Genomic DNA, 21286 nt, shown 5'->3' on the forward strand with positions numbered 1-21286 from the left:
TTTAGTCGACGGGACCCGGAGAAGGCCAACTTTGTGGGACCTAACTGGTCTCTGGGATTTGTGCGGTAGAAGGCGGTCCCGGAGATATTCTGGTCCGATGCCATGAAGGGCTTTATAGGTCATAACCAACACTTTGAATTGTGACCGGAAACCGATCGGCAACCAATGCAGACTGCGGAATGTTGGAGTAACATGGGCATATTTAGGAAAGCCCATGGTAGCTCTCGCAGCTGCATTCTGCACGATCTCGAGTTTCCGAACAGTGGAACTCATCCCCCACGAAAAACAAGGGATTACTGTATTCTTATAGTAGCTTAAATCTGAGAACGTCCCCTCCCCTCTATTTTTTAATATTTGTAAACATAGGTATCTTTGAGCCACAGGAAGAAAATCTCTTAAGGGCCTATATCAGTGATGGCGAACCTTTTCTTCCTTGGGTGCTGAAAGAGCATGCCCACACCCATAATTGCTGTGAGTGATGAGAGTGTCTCGGACTGATATTATGAATGATTGAATTGGATGAATGCATATGATTGTATATGAGGTTTTTATATAATTCTTTTAAAGTAATTTAGATTTCTTTTATATATTGTTGCATTTCAATTCAATTTCAATTTATTAGATTTGTATGCCGCCCCTCTCCGAAGACTTGGGGCAGCTCACAACAACAATAAAAACAGTATAACAATGGAACAAATCTAATAATGAAATTACATTAAAAAACCCCAACAATTTAAAAACCATACAACACATACATACCAAACATAAAATATAAGAAAGCCTGGGGGAGATGTCTTAATTCCCCCATGCCTGGCGATATAGGTGGGTCTTGAGTAACTTGCGAAAGACAAGGAGGGTGGGGGCTGTTCTAATCTCCAGGGGGAGTTGATGCCAGAGGGCCGGGGCCGCCACAGAGAAGGCTCTTCCCCTGGGGCCCGCCAAACGACATTGTTTGGTCAACAGGACCCGGAGAAGGCCAACTCTGTGGGACCTTATCGGCCGCTGGGATTCGTGCAATAGTAGGCGGTTCCAGATTCGGCCGCTGGGATTCGTGCGGTAGAAGGCAGTTTATAATATGATATGCCACCCTGAGTCGCTTCAAGAAGGGCGGCATAGAAATCTAATGAATAAATAAATAATAATTCAATTCCTGGGGAGGGTGAAAACAGCTCCCCCCCCAGGCCCTCTGGAGGCTGGAAACGGCCTGTTTTCCAACTTCTGGTGGGCCCAATAGGCTCATATTTCACCCTCCCCAGGCTCCAAAGGCTTCCCTGAAGCTCCCCGTCCCCCTGCAGGCTCTCTGGAAACCAAAAATGCCCTCCCAGAGCCTCTGTGAGCCAAAAATCAGTTGGCCATCACACACATGCACGTTGGAGCTGAGCTGGGACAACAGCTGTATATAGGTATATGAGGGGTTGCCACAGAGAGGAGGGGGCCACTATTATCCAGAGCACCAGAGGGCTAGACAAGGAACAATGGCTGGAAGCTGACCAAGGAGAGTTTCAACCTAGAAGTAAGGAAGAACTTCCTGACAGCCAGAGCGATCAGCCAGTGGAACAACCTGCCTGCGGAGGTTGTGAACTCCCCAACTCTGGACACTTTCAAGAGGAGATTGGACTGCTACTTGGCTGGGGTGCTTTAGGATTCCTGCTCAGGCAGGGGGTTGGACTTCATGACCTGTAAAGTCCCTTTCAACTCTAATAATAAATAAATAAATAAAAACAGTTCGTGTGCCAGCAGATATGGTTCTGCCTGCCACCTCTGGCTCTCGTGCCACAGGTTCGCCATCACTGGCTTGTACCATTTTAGACAAAAGGTGGTCCAGGCACCCACAATTTCTGGAGGCAAGTTGTTCCACTGATTAATTGTTCATGCTGTCAGGAAATTTCGTTCTAGATTGTTTCTCTCCTTGATTATTTTCAATCCATTGCTTCTTGTCTTGCCTTCTGATGTTTTGGAGAGTAACTAGATTCCCTCTTCTTTGTGGCAGCCTCTGAAATATTGCAACACTATTATATTAGTCCTTCTTTTCACTAGATATACCAATTTTCTGTAATTTATTTATTTATTTTGTCCAATACACAATGAGGGTTTTAGTGGGTATATACACATAGTAAAATACATGATGACGGTTATAGAGGAGATATTCATAGTAAAATATATCTAAGAAAGAATAGAAAAGAAGATATAGGAATAGAACATATCAATGAAAGAATAGAAGAAGAGATATAGGAATAGAAGAAAGGTATAGGAGATATAGTAGAGCAATAAGACAGGGGATGGAAGGCACTCTAGTGCACTTGTACTCGCCCCTTACTGACCTCTTAGGAATCTGGATAGGTCAATCGTAGATAATCTAAGGGTAAAGTGTTGAGGGTTTGGGGATGCCACTATGGAGTTCCACGCTTCGACAACTCGGTTACTGAAGTCATATTTTTTACAGTCAAGTTTGGAGTGGTTAATATTTAGTTTAAATCTGTTGTGTGCTCTTGTGTTATTGTGGTTGAAGCTGAAGTAGTCGCTGACAGGCAGGACGTTGCAGCATATGATCTTGTGGGCAATGCTTAGATCTTGTTTAAGGCGTCTTAGTTCTAAACTTTCTAGGCCCAGGATCGAAAGTCTAGTCTCATAGGGTATTCTATTTCGAGTGGAGGAGTGAAGGGCTCTTCTGGTGAAGTATCTTTGGACATTTTCAAGGGTGTTAATGTCTGAGATGCGATATGGGTTCCAAACAGATGAGCTGTATTCGAGGATGGGTCTGGCAAAAGTTTTGTAAGCTCTGGTAAGCAGTGTGAGATTGCCAGAGCAGAAGCTCCATAGGATTAGGTTTACAACTCTTGAAGTCTTCTTGGCTGTGTTGTTGCAGTGGGCTTTGGCCACTGTAAATGTGGCGGCCAAAACCGGGTGCAGTATTCCAAGTGTGGCCTTTCCAAAGCTTTATAAAGTGATACAGAACTTCACGTGATCTTGATTCTATCCCTCTGTTAATGCAGCCTAGGATTGCATTGGCTTTTTTGGTGGCTGCCACATATGGCTGACTCATATTTAAGTGATTGTCCACTAAGACTCCAAAATCTCTCTCACAGTTACTGCTACTAAGCCAGGTTTCACTTTATCTGTACCTGTGCATTTGGTTTTTCTTGCTTAAGTATGAAACCTTACTTTTCTTTATATTGTATTTCATTTTCTTCTTTTTTTTAAAAAAAGTAGTTTTTATTATGTTACAAAAATAAAAAAGGAAAGGAAGAGCAGTTACATCTTTATTTGCATCATTGTATCGACATATATTATTAACTTTACAATCATTATACTTTTCTCATATACTAATTATTCTGTACATATAGTCTCTATCATTTCAACAAAGAAAAATTAATATATCAATTCATAAAAGTAAATTCTAAACTTTCTGTCTAAATGCTTTTTACCTTCTGACTCTTCCTTCACCCCTATCCACCTTGTATTATATTTCATTTTCATAAGATAGGGCCCAGTATTCAAGTCTGTCCAGGCCATCTGAATCCTGAGCCTATTTTCTGGGGTGTTGGGTTGCCTGTTTGGTGCCATCTGCAAATCTTATTTCTTCATCTAGATCAGTGGTTCTCAACCTCTCTAGTGCTGCCACCCCTTAATACAGTTCCTCATGTGGTGGTGACCCCCAGCCATAAATCTAACGCCAATTTTCCCAACAGAGCTTTAAGCCGATTGGCAGGAAGGTCATAGGGACAATCCCACTGTAAATACCCGATTGGTCGGATTGTAAAAACAGGTTCCGAGGCTCCAGAATAGAAGCTTTAGTTCCTAACACCATGGGAAATTTGTCTTAGACTCCTGTGAAACAGCCGTTCGACCCCCAAAGGGGTCCTGACCCCCAGGTTGAGAACCACTGATCTAGATTGTTTATGAAAATACATTGCCACCTTCTTCAAAGGGTTTCTGTCTCCCCGGCCCACCACTGCGCTTGAAAATTGAAAGAGAACCAAAGAATGGAAAGGTCCTGGTGCCAGGAAATTAAAATCTAGATAAATTCTTTCTTTGGTGGATTTATTTTTTGTAGGATTGGGGGTGGGGCATCCTGGTGTTCATTGCTTTGTGCTTTGTCTGGGACACCATCTCCCCCTCCCCCAGCTTTGCACACCACCACAATTTTGCATCTGTTGCTGCTGCACCAACTTCAGAACCTGCAACCACAAAGAAAAATACCTGAACCACAAGAAAAAGGGGGCAATGGATGGAGAGATAGCACAGATGTTCATCTCCAGAACTTCTGAGAACAGTTGCATTTAAGAACTTCCTGGAAGTTTTTAACAGATTAACAGAGTTGGAAGGGACCTTGCAGGTCATCTAGTCCAAAGCCCTGCCCAAGTGGGAGACCCTGTGTCTGCCTCTACCTAGGATCGAACTTACAACTACCTGATTATGAGGCAAGAGCTCCACCTCTAGGCCAGATCGAGCCCCCGGAGTGCTCCTATAAGCATTATGCTAATATTGTGCAGGTGGGAAACAAACCCCCAACCTGAATCCAAAATGCGCATGACCACTGTCAAACGTACTGTGATTTAACATTATAGATATAATTCCTACTCTCCTACCTCAACTCCTACCCTCAAAATGATACTATAGAACAGTGTTTTTCAACCAGTGTGCCGCAGCACACTAGTTTGCCATAAGACATGGTCAGGTGTGCCGCGAAGCTCAGAGAGAGAAAGAAAACAAGAGAGAGAGAAAGAAAGCAAGAGAGAGAGAGAAAGAAAGAAAGAGAGAGAGAGAGAGAGAAAGCAAGAGAGAGAGAAAGAGAGAGAGAGAAAGAAAGAGAGAGAGAGAGAAAGAGAGAGAGAGAGAAAGCAAGCAAGCAAGAGAGAGAGAGAAAGAAAACAAGAGAGAGAGAGAGAAAGAGAGAGAAAGAAAGAAAGCAAGAAAGAGAAAGAGAACGAGAGAGAGAGAGAGAAAGCAAGAGAGAGAGCAAGAGAGGGAAAGAAAGAAAGAAAAAGAGAGAGAGAAAGAGAGGGAGGGAAGGTGGGAGAGAAAGACAGAGGGAGGTAGGGAGGGAGAGAGAAAGAGCAAAAAAGAGGAAGGAAGGAAGAGAGAAAGAAAGGGATGGAGAGAGAGAGAAAAAGAGAAAGGAAGAGAAAGAGGGGGGGGAGAGAGAAATAGAGCGAAAGGGAGGAAGAGAGAGAGAGATAATTTTTTTGTCTAAACTTTTTTTAGCCCCCCCCCCCCTCCCTCAATGTGCCCCATGGTTTTGTAACGCGGCTCAAAAAAGGTTGAAAATCACTGCTATAGAACACTGCACACCAGAACAGAACTGGACACAAGAACAGTTTTTCCCAAATGCCATAATCTCTGCTAAACAAATAATTCTCTCACCACTGTCAAACTATTCACTAAAGCTGCACTACTATTAATCTCATCATTCCCATCACCCACCTTGTCCCACTAACAACTATTGTTCTAGGCTGCATGAAAGTCCAATTAATAAATAAATAATAAAATAAATTAACAGAAAGTTAGAATCAAGATCATGTGAAGTGTTAATACCACTTTATATGCCTTGGTAAGTCCACACTTGGAATACTGCATTCAGTTTTGGTTGCCACGATGCAAAAAGGATGTTGAGACTCTAGAAAGAGTGCAGAGAAGAGCAACAAAGCTGATTAGGGGACTGGAGGTTATTAATGAAAAAAAGGATTAGGGGAGACATGATAGCAATGTTCCACTATCTCAGGGGTTGCCACAAAAAAGAGGGAGTCAAACTATTCTCCAAAGCATCTGAGGGTAGAACAAGAAGCAATGGGTGGAAACTAATCAAGGAGAGAAGAAACAACTGAGGATAAATTTCCTGACAGAACAATTAATCCGTTGAACAGCTTGCCTCCAGAAGTTGTGAATGCTCCAACACTGGAAGTTTTTAAGATCTTGGATAACCATTTGTCTGAAGTGGTGCAGGGTTTCCTGCCTAAGCACGGGGTTGGACTAGAAGACCTTCAAGGTCCCTTCCAACTCTGTTATTCTATTCTATTTTCTATTCTATTCTATTCCATTCTATTCTATTCTAAAAATACTGTAACTTTGTTGCTTGTATCCTTACTATTTATATAGACTGTTTCCTAATATGACTTGATTGCTAATTTGTACCCGGATTATCATATCTTTTCTTTAATGTACACTGAGAGCCTATGCACCAAAGACAAATTCCTTGTGTGTCCAATCACACTTGGCCAATAAAGAATTCTATTCTATTCTATTCTATTCTATTACTTTTCATTTCAGCAGCTCAGGTGTTCCAGAGTTATGCTGAAACACACACATAAACACACCCTGAGGGGTGTTAAGGTTGTTTTACCCCTACACATTTTTTTCCAGAGAGTAAGCCATCTGTGTACCAAGTTTGGTTGGAAATGCTAGAGGCGTTCCAGAACACACATACTTAATTTTATTGGCCAAGTGTGATTGGACACAGGAATTTGTCTCGGTGCATATGCTCCCAATGTACATAGAACATAGAAGACAAGTTAATCTTCTCTGGGACCATCAAGGACTGTCCCTATCCATCCTTTATCCTGTCCTCCCATCTGCACCTCACTGGAGGTCTTGAGGAGTTTGCTCGTATTCTGGGCTGCGGAGGAGGTGTTCAGTACCTCTATTCAGTAGAGAGGCGGGTTAGCCTCGCTTTTCTCTCCCTGAGAAAACATTTCCTTATCTCTCTTCGAGAGAACACACGCACCCCTTCCTAGCTCGGACTCCGAAGAACGCCAGGGCGGAACTGTTTTCTCTCGCAAACTTTTCACCCAATGGCTAACTAGCTGATCTCAGAGGGGAGGGGAGGCGGACTTGGTTCTTGGGGATTCTGGTGACGCTTTCAGTCGCTGCGTGAAAACTGGGAGCTGCGGCCGCAGGTGGAAAGCCCTCCCTGTTCGCGTATGTGTGTGTGTGTGATGCAGCCGCTCCCTGGACCCCTCCTGTCCTTTGGGGTGGCGCTGGTGACTTTCCTGCCGGGGGGCTTTTGCGGTGAGTTTTCTGGGAGGGAGGACGGAGGGTGGGGGAGAGAGTCAGCATCCTGGATTGGGTCTTTCTCCCCTCCTTTCCTTCCCGAGCTCCTTTCCCAGAAGGAAACCCCTTTATTATTTTATTTTATTTTATATATATTTTATTTTATTTATTTTATTTTATTTTATTATTTTATTTTATTTTATTATTTCATTTCATTTTATTTTATTATTTTATTTTATTTTATTATATTTTATTTTTATTTTTATTTTTATTTTATTTATTTTGTCCAATACACAATAATACACAATGAAGGTAATAGAGAATTAGAGAAAGAATAGAAGAGAGAGAATAGGATAAAATAATCAGTGAGAGAATAGAAGAAAGATATAGGGAAAGAAGAGAAGATATAGGAGATATAGGAGAGAGAATAGGAGAGGGGTCGGAAGGCACTCTAGTGCACATGCACGCCCCTTACTGACCTCTTAGGAATCTGGAGAGGTCAACCGTGGACAGTCTAAGGGTAAAATATTGGGGGTTAGGGGATGATATTACGGAGTCCGGTAATGTGTTCCATGCTTCAACAACTCTATTACTAAAGTCATATTTTTTACAGTCAAGTTTGGAGCGGTTAATATTGAGCTTGAATCTGTTATGTGCTCTTGTGTTGTTGTGGTTGAAGCTGAAGTAGTCGTTGACAGGCAAGACATTGCAGCATATAATCTTGTGGGCAATACTTAGATCATGTGTAAGGCATCTTAGTTCTAAGTTTTCTAGGCCCAGGATTGTAAGTCTAGTTTCGTATGGTATTCTGTTATGGGAGGAGGAATGCAGGGCTGTTCTGGTGAAGTATCTCTGGACATTTTCGAGGGTGTTAATGTCTGAGATGCGATATGGGTTCCAAACAGATGAGCCGTATTCTAGGATGGGTATGGCAAAAGTTTTGTATGCTCTGGTAAGTAGTGTGAGATTTCCAGAGCAGAAGCTACGTAGGATTAGATTAACAACTCTTGAAGCCTTCTTGGCGATGTTGTTGCAGTGGGCTTTGGCACTTAGGTCTTTTGTAATTAGTACTCCGAGGTCCTTAACCGAATGGGGGTTATCTATAATAATTTGTTGATTCAGTTTGGATTTGGAGTTCTGATTCTTTTTGCCAATGTGTAGGACAGAGCATTTGCTGGTTGAGATTTGGAGTTGCCATGCAGTAGACCAATCAGAAACAGAGTCTAGGTCTTTTTGGAGAGTAGTTGTGTTATCGGTGGTGTTGAAGAGTTTTACATCATCTGCGAAGAAAGCACCGTTGCTGGTAATGAGATCACAAAGGTCCTTGATGTAAAGAATTCCTTCACGCTACAGCTGAGCCTTCTTTTAAAATGTTGGTGTTTTCCATTCATATTGATGAGAAAATAGAGTGTGATTATTTTTTTTAAAGGCTAGGTTGCCCTCCTTTTCCTCCCTCTTCCCCTCCAGATGGTAGCTAGATAACATTAAAATGTTGGTGAGGATAGAACTGCAGTGCAGACCGCCTAATTCTCCCCCTCTCCCCCTACCTTCTCCAGGCTCTCTCTCGCACTCCCTGTGCTACTTCTACCTGCAACTGTCAGAGGCCAGGCAACACCTGCCCCAGTTCTTCATTAGGAGCTACCTGGATGAGCAGCCCATTGCTCGCTTTGACAGACTCACCAGGAAGATGGAGCCTCTGGTGCCCTGGATGGAGGAGGCAGAAAAGAAGATGTTTTTGTCCCCTGAGTGGGTCTTCAGGATTGACCTGAGGAAGTTATCACAACGGGACCATCATGCTGGAGGTGAGCAGAGCCAGTGCAATCTTTGGCTTCCAATGGCTGCCAACAGTATTTTTTTTCCTTAAACAAATACACCACTCAGGTCAGGTTGCATCAGGCTCTTTCTCCTTCCTTAAGCTTTATGTGGCTTGCTCCACCCCAAGGTTTAATTTACCTAATTAGACTTTGCTCTTTGTAGAATAAAAAAATAAAGAACAAATCAGATTTTGCTGCCAAGAAGATAAGATAGCCAGCCCCAATCCATTAAGCTTTATGCATGTATTGATAATTTGTTATTTGTGTATTGATGTGGTATTATTTAGCATATAGAAGTGGTCATGACATCTTGTATCTATTGGTATGGAATTAAATCGTTTTGGTAGGCAGGGATGGCAGCAATAGATCTTCTATCTTCCTGTTAAGGAATGCCAGACTACTAAATTGATGGACAAGTTGATACTGCTTTTACTTTTGCTGCTTCTCAGCTTGCCAACAAATTATGGGGGAGGCAAGGAGGGGATTGTAATGTAAATTTTGAACATCAATCAGCCGCTTCAGCAGGTGTTGGCCAGACCTTCAAGACATCCAAGGTCACTTCAGCAGGTGTTGGCCAGACCTTCAAGACATCCAAGGTCACTTCAGCAGGTATTGGCCAGACCTTCAAGACATCCAAGGTCACTTTAGCAGATGTTGGCCAGACCTTCAAGACATCCAAGGTCACTTCAGCAGGTGTTGGCCAGACCTTCAAGACATCCAAGGTCACTTCAGCAGGTGTTGGCCAGACCTTCAAGACATCCAAGGTCACTTCAGCAGGTGTTGGCCAGACCTTCAAGACATCCAAGGTCACTTCAGCAGGTGTTGGCCAGACCTTCAAGACATCCAAGGTCACTTCAGCAGATGTTGGCCAGACCCTCAAGACATCCAAGGTCACTTCAGCAGGTGCTGGCCAGACCCTCAAGACATCATCTCACAACAATATTGTGACACTCAATTGGACAACATGACCTGCACTAATAGAAGTGAGGGAGGATTCTATACTTTAATTATATTGAACTGTCTGGGAATTAGCTAGAGCTGGTTTTGCTTTCATTGTGTGCCGAAATAATGTACTCTATAAAGTTTTGCACTAAAAGATCGATTCATCTCAATAGTGCTTGCTGGATTAGGTTTGTCAGTTGGGTTCGTCAATTGACACTGGGTACCAAATTGCTTAGGGATGTTTTAGTGATGAGGAAAGTTATTGCTAACATAAAGTCTTTTCATACCTTGTAACCTTTAACTGAACCCTGTTACTATTGAAGAGGTACCTCCCATCTTGGTCTTAATGTCAAGATTGAAAACTGTGTAAGCTACTTGTAATAATTGCTGGGGGGAAGGGAAGGGTGAAATACCAATTGAGACCTGACTTCAGATGGGCTACAATCTTCAACCATGAGAGCCAAGGATACATCTGGAGGTGTCGACCAAGATTGATTGTAATCAAAGCACAGGCTGATTACTAATTGAACCATGTGACCTGTTCCATGGGAGGAGGGGATAAAACTCATTTTAACCCTGGTGTTCTGTTTGAAAACACACCCTAATGTTATGTTCCCGGGTCTATTTGACCCAGACTGCAAATTGTTCATTTTAGGTACTTATATTTGGTCTTTTTGAAAGCTTTTTTCGCTTGGAAACAAATTTGAACATTTCTGCACACATTGAAAGGAAAATTGAAAGGAAAAAAATTAATGCTTATTGGCTTATTTTGCTGATAAAGTGTGCGCCCTCCCCGTTTTTGTGAAATATTTTTCAATTTATGGATAGTTTTGCTTGCAAAATGCTTCTATTTTACTAAAGTTGGTGTGGGATTGGTAGCTTGAACATTTCTGAACATACTGATATGAAAATTGAACTGGAAAAATTGATGCATATTTGTTTATTTTGTACATTAATGTCTCCCCCCCATGTTCAATCAATTTATATAAAAATTATGCTGTTAATTTCAAACTTACATACTTGTTTTTAGTAAAATGGATTTCTTTCATAAAAGTAGTTGTCTGGCTATCATGTGCTTGCTTTTCAAAAGGATATTCCAAATATTTCTAGCCAAATATATATAAAAAGTGAAAATAATGGCAAGCAGTAAGGCCAAGGGGGGGGGTGGCCCTTTTGTGGCCAAAATAAACAAATAAGAATTATTTTTTTCATTTCATTTCTATTTTTCTTATGATCAGGAATGTTCAATTTAGTATATCAAAACTTTTGGGGGGAAATTCCTTAGAGATTTGTAGCCTAAAAAAATATAAATTGACACGAAATTCAGAAAAAATGGGGGGGGGGGTTGATCAAAATAAAAATATAAGCCTCAATTTTTTCAGTTCAATTTTCATATCATTACATTCAGAAATGTTCAAACATGCTTCCCAGTGAAAAACGTTTTCAAAAAGACCAAATTCAAGTACCTAAAAAAAATATTTTTGGTCCGGGTCGTATACGACCCTAAACAGACTCAACGTGATTTTTTTCTTTGCCCAGAAAAAGAATTATCCCCCACCCCCCACAAATATTTTTATGATGATCAGCAATGTTAAATTGAGTAAATGAATGCCTAATATATTTAAAATATTTCGAAAAGTGAAAATGGTTGCAAGCAGCGGGGGGGGGGGAGGCCTTATTTTTGATTTTAAAAAACCAATAAGCACCATTTCTTTCAGTTCATTTATATTTTTCTTATGTTCAGAAATGTTCAAACTAACAAACCCACACCAACGTTAGTAAAATTGAATGCATTTTGCAAACTAAACTATCTATAAATTGAAAAAAAAGTTCACAAATAAAGGGGGGTCTGCCTTTTATAATCAAAATAAACCAATATGCATATTTTTTTTCAGTTCAATTTTCATATCATTGTGTGCAGAAATGTTCAGAATTCTTTCCAAGTGAAAAAAGATTTCAAATTGACCAAACATAAGCACTTCAAATGAAGAATTTTCAGTCCGAGTCAGGGTGACCCGGGGAACAGACCTCTAGGGACTATTTTTTTTCAGCAAGAAAGAAGCCCCCCACCCCCCAAAAATTCTCATAGAGAGAACCCCTGAAATGATGCAAAGCCATGAAATTTCAAGTTTCAGATATGCAGGGAAATTTTTTTACAGGGTCTCAAACTTTTATTTCAGGCTTCACAGGCCCGAACAGAACTTATGCAGGGTCGTGCAGGAAAATACAGTCATACCTCGTCTTACGAACCTAATTAGTTCCAGGGGGAGGTTCGTAAGATGAAAGGTTCATAAGACGAAACATTGTTTCCCATAGGAAACAATGTAAAGTCAATTAATCCGTGCAACCAAAAAACCCCCCGCAAAAAAACAGCCGCACGGCTGTTTTAAAAGGTGACAGCCGGGCTGGGGGGCTTCCCAGCACCCCCCCGAACCCCGAACCCGGAAGTTCGGCAAATGTTCAGGGTTTGGGAGGTTGCTGGGAAGCCCCACCCCCACCCGGCGGGCATCTTTTAAAACAGCCGCACGGCTTTCCAGGAGCCTTCCAAAGCCGAACGCCAAACCCGAACTTCCGCGTTCGGCGTTCGGTGGCTCCTGGAAAGCTGCGCGGCTGTTTTAAAAGGTGCCCGCCGGGCTGGGGGGCTTCCCAGCAACCTCCCGAACTGAACCCGGGGTTCAGAAAAATTTTGCCTCTTCTTACGAACTTTTTTCGAGTTACGAACCGGCGTTCGGAGGCTGCTGGGAAGCCCCGCCGCCCGGCTGTCACCTTTTAAAACAGCCGTGGGGCTTCCCAGCAGCCTCCCGAACACCGGTTCATAACTCGAAAAAAGTTCGTAAGAAGAGGCAAAATTTTTCTGAACCCCGGGTTCGTATCATGAGTTGTTCGTAAGACGAGGGGTTCGTATCTTGAGGTACCACTGTATAGAGTTGATTTTGCTTTCTTTTGTGCTAGAATGATGTATCCAGTAAAGTTTTGCTTGGAGATTTTAAAGTTCTTGAAGATGCCTGCCTTTATTGGGTCTATGAGTTGGATGGTTGACACTTAATGATTAGTCTATAGTTGCTTCATGAAAATGTATGCTTTTGAAAATTGCATAAAATTTACTCCAACTTGCTTCCAGGTAATCTTTTATTTACAATTAAAAGCTTTTCCCCCTTTCTGCCTATCTGGTGTGGTTCATTGGACCCACACACCAGGTAAAATGACTTGAGGTTTCTGGGACACAGATAGTCTGTGCGTAGGGAGCGGAGTTCTGGGTCCTTCTCATCCACCTCTTTCTGGTCACTTTCAGTGCTTCACACCTGGCAGGTAACTTGGGGCTGTGAGCTCAGGGAAGATGGGAGCAAAGGAGGATTTTTTCACTATGGCTATGATGGGATGGACTTCATCAGCTTCAATAAAGAGAACTTGACATGGGTGACTGCTCAGCCCCAGGCCCAGAAGTTCAAGCAGAAGTGGGAGGATCATCCAAAGTTGTCGGAAAAAATGAAAGTCTTTCTGGAGAAGACCTGCATTGAATGGCTGCAGACATACCTATTGTATAGAAAGAAAGTTCTGGAGATGATAGGTAAGGGGTGGGAGGAGAATTTCCATTGTGCAACAGTATGTTTTGTTTGTTTGTTTGTTTAGTATTTAGATATAACATGATATCTAAATACTAGTCGTAACCATGATACTCTGGTTCTCCAAAGTTCCAGAGATCCCAACCCTATCCCAGCGACCCTCTTCCTCCCGGCAGGCAAGGCATCCCGTTCACAACAAACCGGAGGTCAAATATCCACCCCCACCTGCTTCTGTTTTCACACTCATATATTTATTTATACTATAAATTAAATTACTTGAAGAACCGTCATTGCTACCCCCCTGACTGATTTGTTTAACCAATCCCTGTTAACAGGAGATGTTCCTGAGGATTGGAGAATAGCAAGTGTTGTGCCTATACACAAGAAGGGCAGTAGAGAAGAAGCTGGTAACTACAGGCCAGTTAGCTTGACATCAGTTGTAGTTAAAATGATGGAGACTCTACTCAAAGAGGATAAATCAGCACCTAAAAAACAATAACTTATTGGACCCAAATCAGCATGGCTTTACTGAAGGCAAATCATGTCAGACTAATCTCATTGATTTCTTTGACTATGTCACAAAGGTGTTGGATCAAGGTGGTGCCGTGGATATTGCCTATCTGGACTTCAGCAAAGCCTTTGATACGGTTCCACATAAAGAGCTGATAGATAAATTAGTGAAGATTGGACTTAATCCCTGGATAGTTCAGTGGATTTCAAGCTGGCTGAAGCATAGACATCAGAGAGTTATTGTTAATGGCGAGTATTCTGAGCAGAGACAGGTTACAAGCGGTGTACCACAAGGGTCTGTTCTGGGTCCTATTCTGTTTAATGTGTTTGTGAGTGACATAGGGGAAGGTTTGGTAGGGAAGGTTTGCCTATTTGCCGATGACTCTAAAGCGTGCAATAGGGTTGATATTCCTGGAGGGGTCTGTAATATGGTAAATGATTTAGCTTTACTAGATAAATGGTCAAAGCAATGGAAACTGCAGTTTAATGTTTCCAAATGTAAAATAATGCACTTGGGGAAAAGGAATCCTCAATCTGAGTATTGCATTGGCAATTCTGTGTTAGCAAAAACTTCAGAAGAGAAGGATTTAGGGGTAGTGATTTCTGACAGTCTCAAAATGGGTGAGCAGTGTGGTCGGACAGTAGGAAAGGCAAGTAGGATGCTTGCTACAAGAATGGTGGAAGGTCTTAAGCATAAAACGTATCAGGAAAGACTTAATGAACTCAATCTGTATAGTCTGGAGGACAGAAGGAAAAGGGGGGACATGATCGAAACATTTAAATATGTTAAAGGGTTAAATAAGGTTCAGGAGGGAAGTATTTTTAATAGGAAAGTGAACACAAGAACAAGGGGACACAATCTGAAGTTAGTAGGGGAAAGATCAAAAGCAACGTGAGGAAATATTATTTCACTGAAAGAGTGGTAGATGCTTGTAACAAACTTCCAGCAGACGTGGTTGGTAAATCCACAGTAACTGAATTTAAACATGCCTGGGATAAACATATATCCATTCTAAGATAAAATACAGGAAATAGTATAAGGGCAGACTAGATGGACCATGAGGTCTTTTTCTGCCGTCAGTCTTCTATGTTTCTATGTTTCTTAACCTTATTAAACTACTAGACAGTATCCCTATGTAATTTTACTTCATTTATCATTTCTTTTTTTAGCCAATTATAAAATTTATTCCATTTTTTATAATAATCAGATTCCTCTTTTCCTTTCATTTTCCTTGTAAGCATATCCATTTCTGCACAATCCATAATTCATTTAATTATCATTCCCTCATTCAGTATCTCTTTATTTTTTCCATTGTTGCGTGTAAACAATCCTGGCTGCTGTCAAAATCTGAATGATGAGGTACTGAGTTTCTTTTTTATAAACCTTATTGAAAATACCAAACAGAATTGACTTGGGTTTTTTTTCAATTTCTTATTTTATACAGGTAATTTCTTTTAACCAAATAACTACCCTATTCCAATACATACTTGCCTCCACCATAAATGATAAAATGTTCTGATTTCTTTTTTACATTTCCAACATAAGGGTGATGTATTTGGAAATATCTTTGATATTATCCTTTTGAAATTTATCTTGTATCTGGACATAGGTCCACCAGTCTAGAAGTATACCGCTTTCCACTAATTCTAATGTTGTTCATTCAGTAAATCTTTATATTTTATTATAGTATCAAATTGTATTAAATTTGGATGATAAATTGATTCTACTGGCAAGGGCCAATCTGTTATCTTTGGTGTTTTTTGATGGCCAGCCAAATTTGTATCAGGGAGTTTCTGAGCAGGTGTTTTTTTAAATGTGAATGTATTTTATATTTTTCATACCAAATAAAAGCATGCCATTTTAAAAGGAGGTCATGCCCTTCTATTGTCAAAATTCTTTCATTTTCTAATATAAGCCATTCCTTATTTATTTATTTATTTATTTTATTAGATTTGTATGCCGCCCCTCTGTCCCATTGCATAATAGTAAAATTTCCAATTTGGTAATCCAAGTCCTTCTCTTTCTTTTACATCCTGCAATGAATTTTGTTTTATTCTTGATTTTTTACTTTGCCAAATATAATTTGTTATAGTTTGAGTCAGATAAAAATTAGTTAGATAAAAATTGTTTATCTGGATTAATGGGAATAACCTGAAATAGAAATAGCTGCCTCGGCAGGATATCCATTTTGATGGAGGAAATTCTCCCTAGTAATGATAACTAAATTTTTCCAAACATGTAGATCTTTTAAAATTTGAAATAGTAATTTAGTATAATTATCCTCTCTTAATGTTGAGCACTTTGCCATGATCCAAATTCCTAAATATTTTACTTTTTTAACCATTTGCATGTTTGTTATTTCTTCGAATTGTTTTACCTGGTTTTTAGTGAGGTTTTTGGTTATAATTTTTGTTTTGCTTTTATTAATTTTTAATCCAGCTACTTTACCAAATTCTTTAATCAATTTAATTCATTTTGGGGCTGTTTCAAGTGGTTCTTCAATTATGAATACCAAATTGTTGGCAAAGGCCTGCACTTTATAATGTTTTTTCCTATTTTTAATCCTTTAATATCCTTATCCTCTCTTACTTTTATTAATAAAGTTTCTAGAGTTAATATAAATAGAAGAGGAGATAGTGGGGCATCCCTGTTGCACCCCTTTTTCAATTACAAATTTCTCAGTTTGTTCTCTATTTACTATAATTTTGGCGGTCTGATTAGAATATATTGAGTTAATTAATTTCGTGAATCTGGAACCAAATTTCATCATCTCTAATTGCAATGTAATAAATTTCCAGTTCACATTATCAAATGCTTTCTGAGCAAAACAGTAGAAAGATTTTACTGCATTTGGGGCAGAACTAAAAGATGAATCTGTTCCTTATTCACATCTGTTGTGAGCCACTCCGAATCCTCAGAGAGGGGCGGCATACAAATCTAATAAATTACTACTACTACTACTACTACTACTACTACTACTACTACTATTATTATTATTATTATTATTATTATTATTATTATTATTATTATTATCTGGGACAACATATAAAATTTGAATCAAAATTCAGCCAATCCAAACCAAGCATTAGCATTATTTGGGCCAGACTAGAAACTTTATTCCAAATAAATATAAAAAACTTCAGTGCCCCATCTTTCCAGGTCCCATGGGTTCAGGAGATTAGAGGGAACAGTAGGTTGAGGATGAACCTGCAATTATTCATCTGACTGGAATTCCTGGGAACTCTGCTGTTGCTGTTTCTGCAGAGCCCCCAGTGGGGAAGGTGACCCACAAGGTGATTGATGACAGCCTGGAGGTCCTCATCTGCCAGGCCTTTGGCTTTTACCCCAAGGAGATACAGGTCACCTGGATGAGGGACGGAGAAGCCTGCAAGATCCTCCCTGGGAACGTGGCCCCCAACTCAGATGGGACCTATTATGTTTGGCTCAGCATTGCGATTGACCCCAAAGAGCGAAATCGTTTTCAGTGTCACATGGAGCATAAGGGCTTGCAGGAGCCCCTGATATTGGCTTTCAAAGAGGAACCAGGTGAGAGACAAGATAAAAGTATATCTTTTCACCAATATTGAAAAATGAAGGGAGAAGCAAGCTTTCTGCTATCCCATGTTGAGTTTTCACGTGGACAGCAGCAAATATATGGCATACTATATATCTGCATTTAGCAATGAGGGATAAACAATTTTCTACAGGAGAGTTGGAAGTGGAAACCTGAGGACAAAGGTATAAAGATGATTGACAATATAGAACAGGGGTCTCCCAAGTTGGCAACTTTAAGACTTGCGGACTTCAACTCCCAGAATTCTCTAGCCAGCTATACTGGCTGGAGAATTCTGGGAGTTGAAGTCCACAAGTCTTAAAATTGCCAAGTTTGAAAACCTCTGATATAGAATAATGGAAGACAGAGTTGAAAGATACTTTGGAGGTCTTCTAGTCTAATCCACTGCTCAAACAAGAGACCTTATAACATTCCAGACAAATGGATATCTAATCTCTTCTTAGAAACCTCCAATATTGAAGCACCCACAATTTCTATCCAATAGGGTAGGGTAGGATAAAATCTTTGTCACTTTAAATGTATACTAATCAGCATGCATTCAATTGAAATTTCATTGCATTCAACTCCTGAAGAATAACCACCTCCAATATACACTATATAAACATGACCAAAAAAATGCATATACCCAGATACACACACATATGAGGAACATCACAGTCTAATTCAAATGTACATCGCAAAGAATTTACAAGACAAATGTGACATAAGGAACAAAGCTGTCATAATCTAGTATTCCTGTTAGAAATAGTTTGAAACCACTTACCAGAGGGGAGCAACAGAAACAGATCATGAAGTGGGTGGGTGGGGTTCCCAGGGGTGGGCTACTGCCTGCACCGGGGGAGGGGAATGCAGTGGGGTAGTGAAAATGGAGCTCCACCCCAGAGCACCCAATTTGCACTGAAAGATGTTGAAAGAAAATGCAGAGCGTCCTGCAAAAGCCACGGCCACATAGATGTGGGCCTCAATCTGAGCACTTTCCTTAGGTACAGTTGAGATATATCCCCTTACAGTGGCAACCACCACCAGATGCAGGGAGAATGCCCCCCCACACAAAATGTCTTTTTTTTTTTGTCTTGGATGCCTAGATTTGGGCCTCACTCTGAGCACTTTCCTTTTATTTTGTTTTATATATATATGACACATACAGACAGAATTGTCGGCTATCAATAAAATTTAACTGCCTTGGAAATGGCCCTGGGTTGGGCCGAGAGGCAAATAAGGAGCTGTGATGTTCCTTCAATATACCAGGGTGATTTGACACAAAATGTAACCCTTCCCTGGTACAGAGCTGAAGGGATTGGATACTGTAGCCTAGAGGTTAATTCTCTGCCTTACAAGGCAAAGGTTTGTAGGTTCAAGTCCCAGTGAGGGTATGGCTAGCTGATGAAGCCAAAATAAGGCCAAAATAGATCTATCCTAGTCTCCCTTAATTTTCAAATTCAGCAAAAACATATGACACAAACACACACACACATATATATGTCACATTTTTTTTTGCTGAATTTGAAAATCACAGCCATGCGTCCGGCTGGCCAATCACTGGCAAGCAGGATGCATGGCCAATCACAGCCAGTCCTTGTGTTTCCTGCCCGCTTACAACATGCACAGCCGCACAGCCAACAACAATTGTATTGTCTGTGGAGAAGGGTGGCATAGAAATCTAATTAATAAATAAATTAATATTTATTATGTTAGTACATGGTACATGGTTGTTTGGGATTGCCATGTTAAACTACCTATTGCAGTTTCTTGTACTGTATTTAAGTAGTAATATCACTTTAAGAGTTTTGGCTGGTTCGCCATAAGAGGGCGCCAGCACTTTCTCCTACAATGATGCTGAATTGCTCATTCACTTTTGTCTTTACCTTGAGGGGGGAGTGTGTATTGCTTAGTGCTTGTTATATGCAGTTTATATTGTATTGCTTAATACTTGCTATATGCAGTTTATATTGTATTGCTTAGTTCTTGCTATATGCAGTTTATATTGTATTGCTTAGTGCTTGCTATCTGCAGTTTATATTGTATTGCTTAGTGCTTGCTATCTGCAGTTTATATGGTATTGCTTAGTGCTTGCTATGTGCAGTTTAGGGATTGTTTCTGTTTTATGTATATATGTAAATAGTACTTAATCAGCATAACTAAGTCTGTGTCATTATTGGCTATATCACACACACCAAACTCTTCTTAATCTCTGCTCGGTGTATGTCGAAGGTCTCATAGCCTAGCTATACAGAGACATACCAACATATTTATTTATTTATTATTTAATTAATTAATTAATTAATAGAGACTTATATGCTGACATATAGAGATGATCTGAAGAATTAGATAGGATAGGATATATACAGAGATAGAAAATATGACTTGTGATAATAAACTGAAAAACTGTTTATCTTTGTGGTAGAATTATCTGATGGGACAAGTTATACCTTGTCATTCAATGCTCTTTTCTGCAGTCTGTGTCAATCCACCAGGTAGAGAAGAATCCGAGTCATGTACATCAGTACGACTTTTGTTATAAAAGTACAGTGATAGAATCTGAATGTACTTCCCCCTCCTTTCATTTATCTTCAAGTGAACTAGGGAGGGACTCTGCATGTTTGTTTAACCTGATTTTTTGGCCCGGGCTGAATTCTCCATTATCTGACCATTGCCTTGGTTGTGGCCTTTCCCTTTGGCCTTCAGGGCCATTCATTCTTCCCCCTTCAGCCTTGGGGAAAAGGCAGGGACTCCCTTCAGATGGGGACACTTCCTGGAAGCCAATGCAGTTTGGGAATGACTTCCATTGTTCAGGAAACTTATCATCTGTCTAATTAGAACCATGTTTCTCCTTTCTTAACTACAGTGTGGTGTATTCCTGTGGGAACTGTGATGTCCTTAACCTCGGGGAGTCTGTTCCTGTTCTGTAAGTGAAACTCATCTGTTAAGCCCTATCCCTGTGTTCTTTTATGTTGACTGACCAAGTGTGGCTGGCAGAGTCTCCCTGAGAATTGCAGCCAGAAAGCACCCCACAGACATCCGGGATGTCTGGTCACCTTATCAATTACCTTCACAAATGTTCCTTTTTATTTCTCTATGCTCACCACCTCTTAAAAGCCAACAGTTTTCACCTGTCCACAACAATTAAATGGGAGGCTCACATGCCTCTTTCTTAAGATTCTGGGCTAGGATGATCATTTGGGCCCTTAAGTGATCTTCAGCACAAATCCACATCTATCCCACAAAGGAGTTGCTGCCCCAAAAATTAACTAGCAACCTTCTCCTTTTTTTGCCATCTAACAGATTGCTGGTGGAAAATCACATGGAAAATCTGTCACAGAAAGTGGGAGAGATACATGAAAAATCCCAGAAAACAGGAGAGAAACAAGGAAAATCTCTTCCAGAAAGTGACAACTTCTCCTGAACAGAATTTTCTAGAAATGGTTCCTTTTCTCCCTGTTTATGGTACAGAAGATGGGATTCAGTCACAGGTGATCCTCCAGTTCAAAATAACATCAGAGGTGACTTAAAGTGTTTTTCCTATCAGGACAACCTGGTCTATTCATATAGTTTGTTGTGAAAGCAACTGCCTGTTAAGGCTCCTGGATTGGGGTTGAAAGGCAAAAGGGGAGCAGTATGCTCCTTTCCATATTTTTGGGTAGACCAGGTTGCCCTGATAGAAAAAAATACTTATGGTAATCTCTCCTCTGGTGCAGCTGACAAAATGTCAGGGTCTTGTGGTTTAGGAGTTAATATGCAAGCAGCCCAGGTTCAAATCCCAGAAGGGTATGGCTAGTTGATAAGAGCTAAATGAATTGAAATAGATCTATACTATATATTATATTAATTATATATTATATTATGTTATGTTATGTTATGTTATATTATATTATATTAATTATATTACATTACATCA

General features: G+C 40.4%; 1 protein-coding gene across 1 annotated transcript; it reads left to right on the forward strand.

The window, feature by feature from the left end:
- The first annotated feature begins 6816 nt into the window (after positions 1-6816).
- LOC139159133 (major histocompatibility complex class I-related gene protein-like) lies at positions 6817-17404 on the forward strand. The gene is made up of 4 exons (XM_070736490.1): positions 6817-7005; positions 8544-8789; positions 13036-13311; positions 17082-17404. The coding sequence occupies exons 1-4, from the start codon at positions 6918-6920 to the stop codon at positions 17402-17404; spliced, it is 933 nt and encodes a 310-aa protein (XP_070592591.1). The 5' UTR covers positions 6817-6917.
- Positions 17405-21286: the final 3882 nt, after the last annotated feature.

This window comes from Erythrolamprus reginae, chromosome 2, assembly GCF_031021105.1.
Source record: "Erythrolamprus reginae isolate rEryReg1 chromosome 2, rEryReg1.hap1, whole genome shotgun sequence".
Taxonomy (NCBI): Eukaryota; Metazoa; Chordata; class Lepidosauria; order Squamata; family Dipsadidae; genus Erythrolamprus; species Erythrolamprus reginae.

What these genes read in the sequence shown, in the direction of transcription:
- LOC139159133 (XM_070736490.1), top strand. Translation starts at nt 6,918, where the DNA reads ATGTGTGTGTGTGTGATGCAGCCGCTCCCTGGACCCCTCCTGTCCTTT. An exon ending in CCTGCCGGGGGGCTTTTGCG is followed by an intron (nt 7,006 to 8,543) that starts GTGAGTTTTCTG and finishes TACCTTCTCCAG; the next exon opens with GCTCTCTCTCGCACTCCCTG. An exon ending in GAAAGTTCTGGAGATGATAG is followed by an intron (nt 13,312 to 17,081) that starts GTAAGGGGTGGG and finishes CTGTTTCTGCAG; the next exon opens with AGCCCCCAGTGGGGAAGGTG.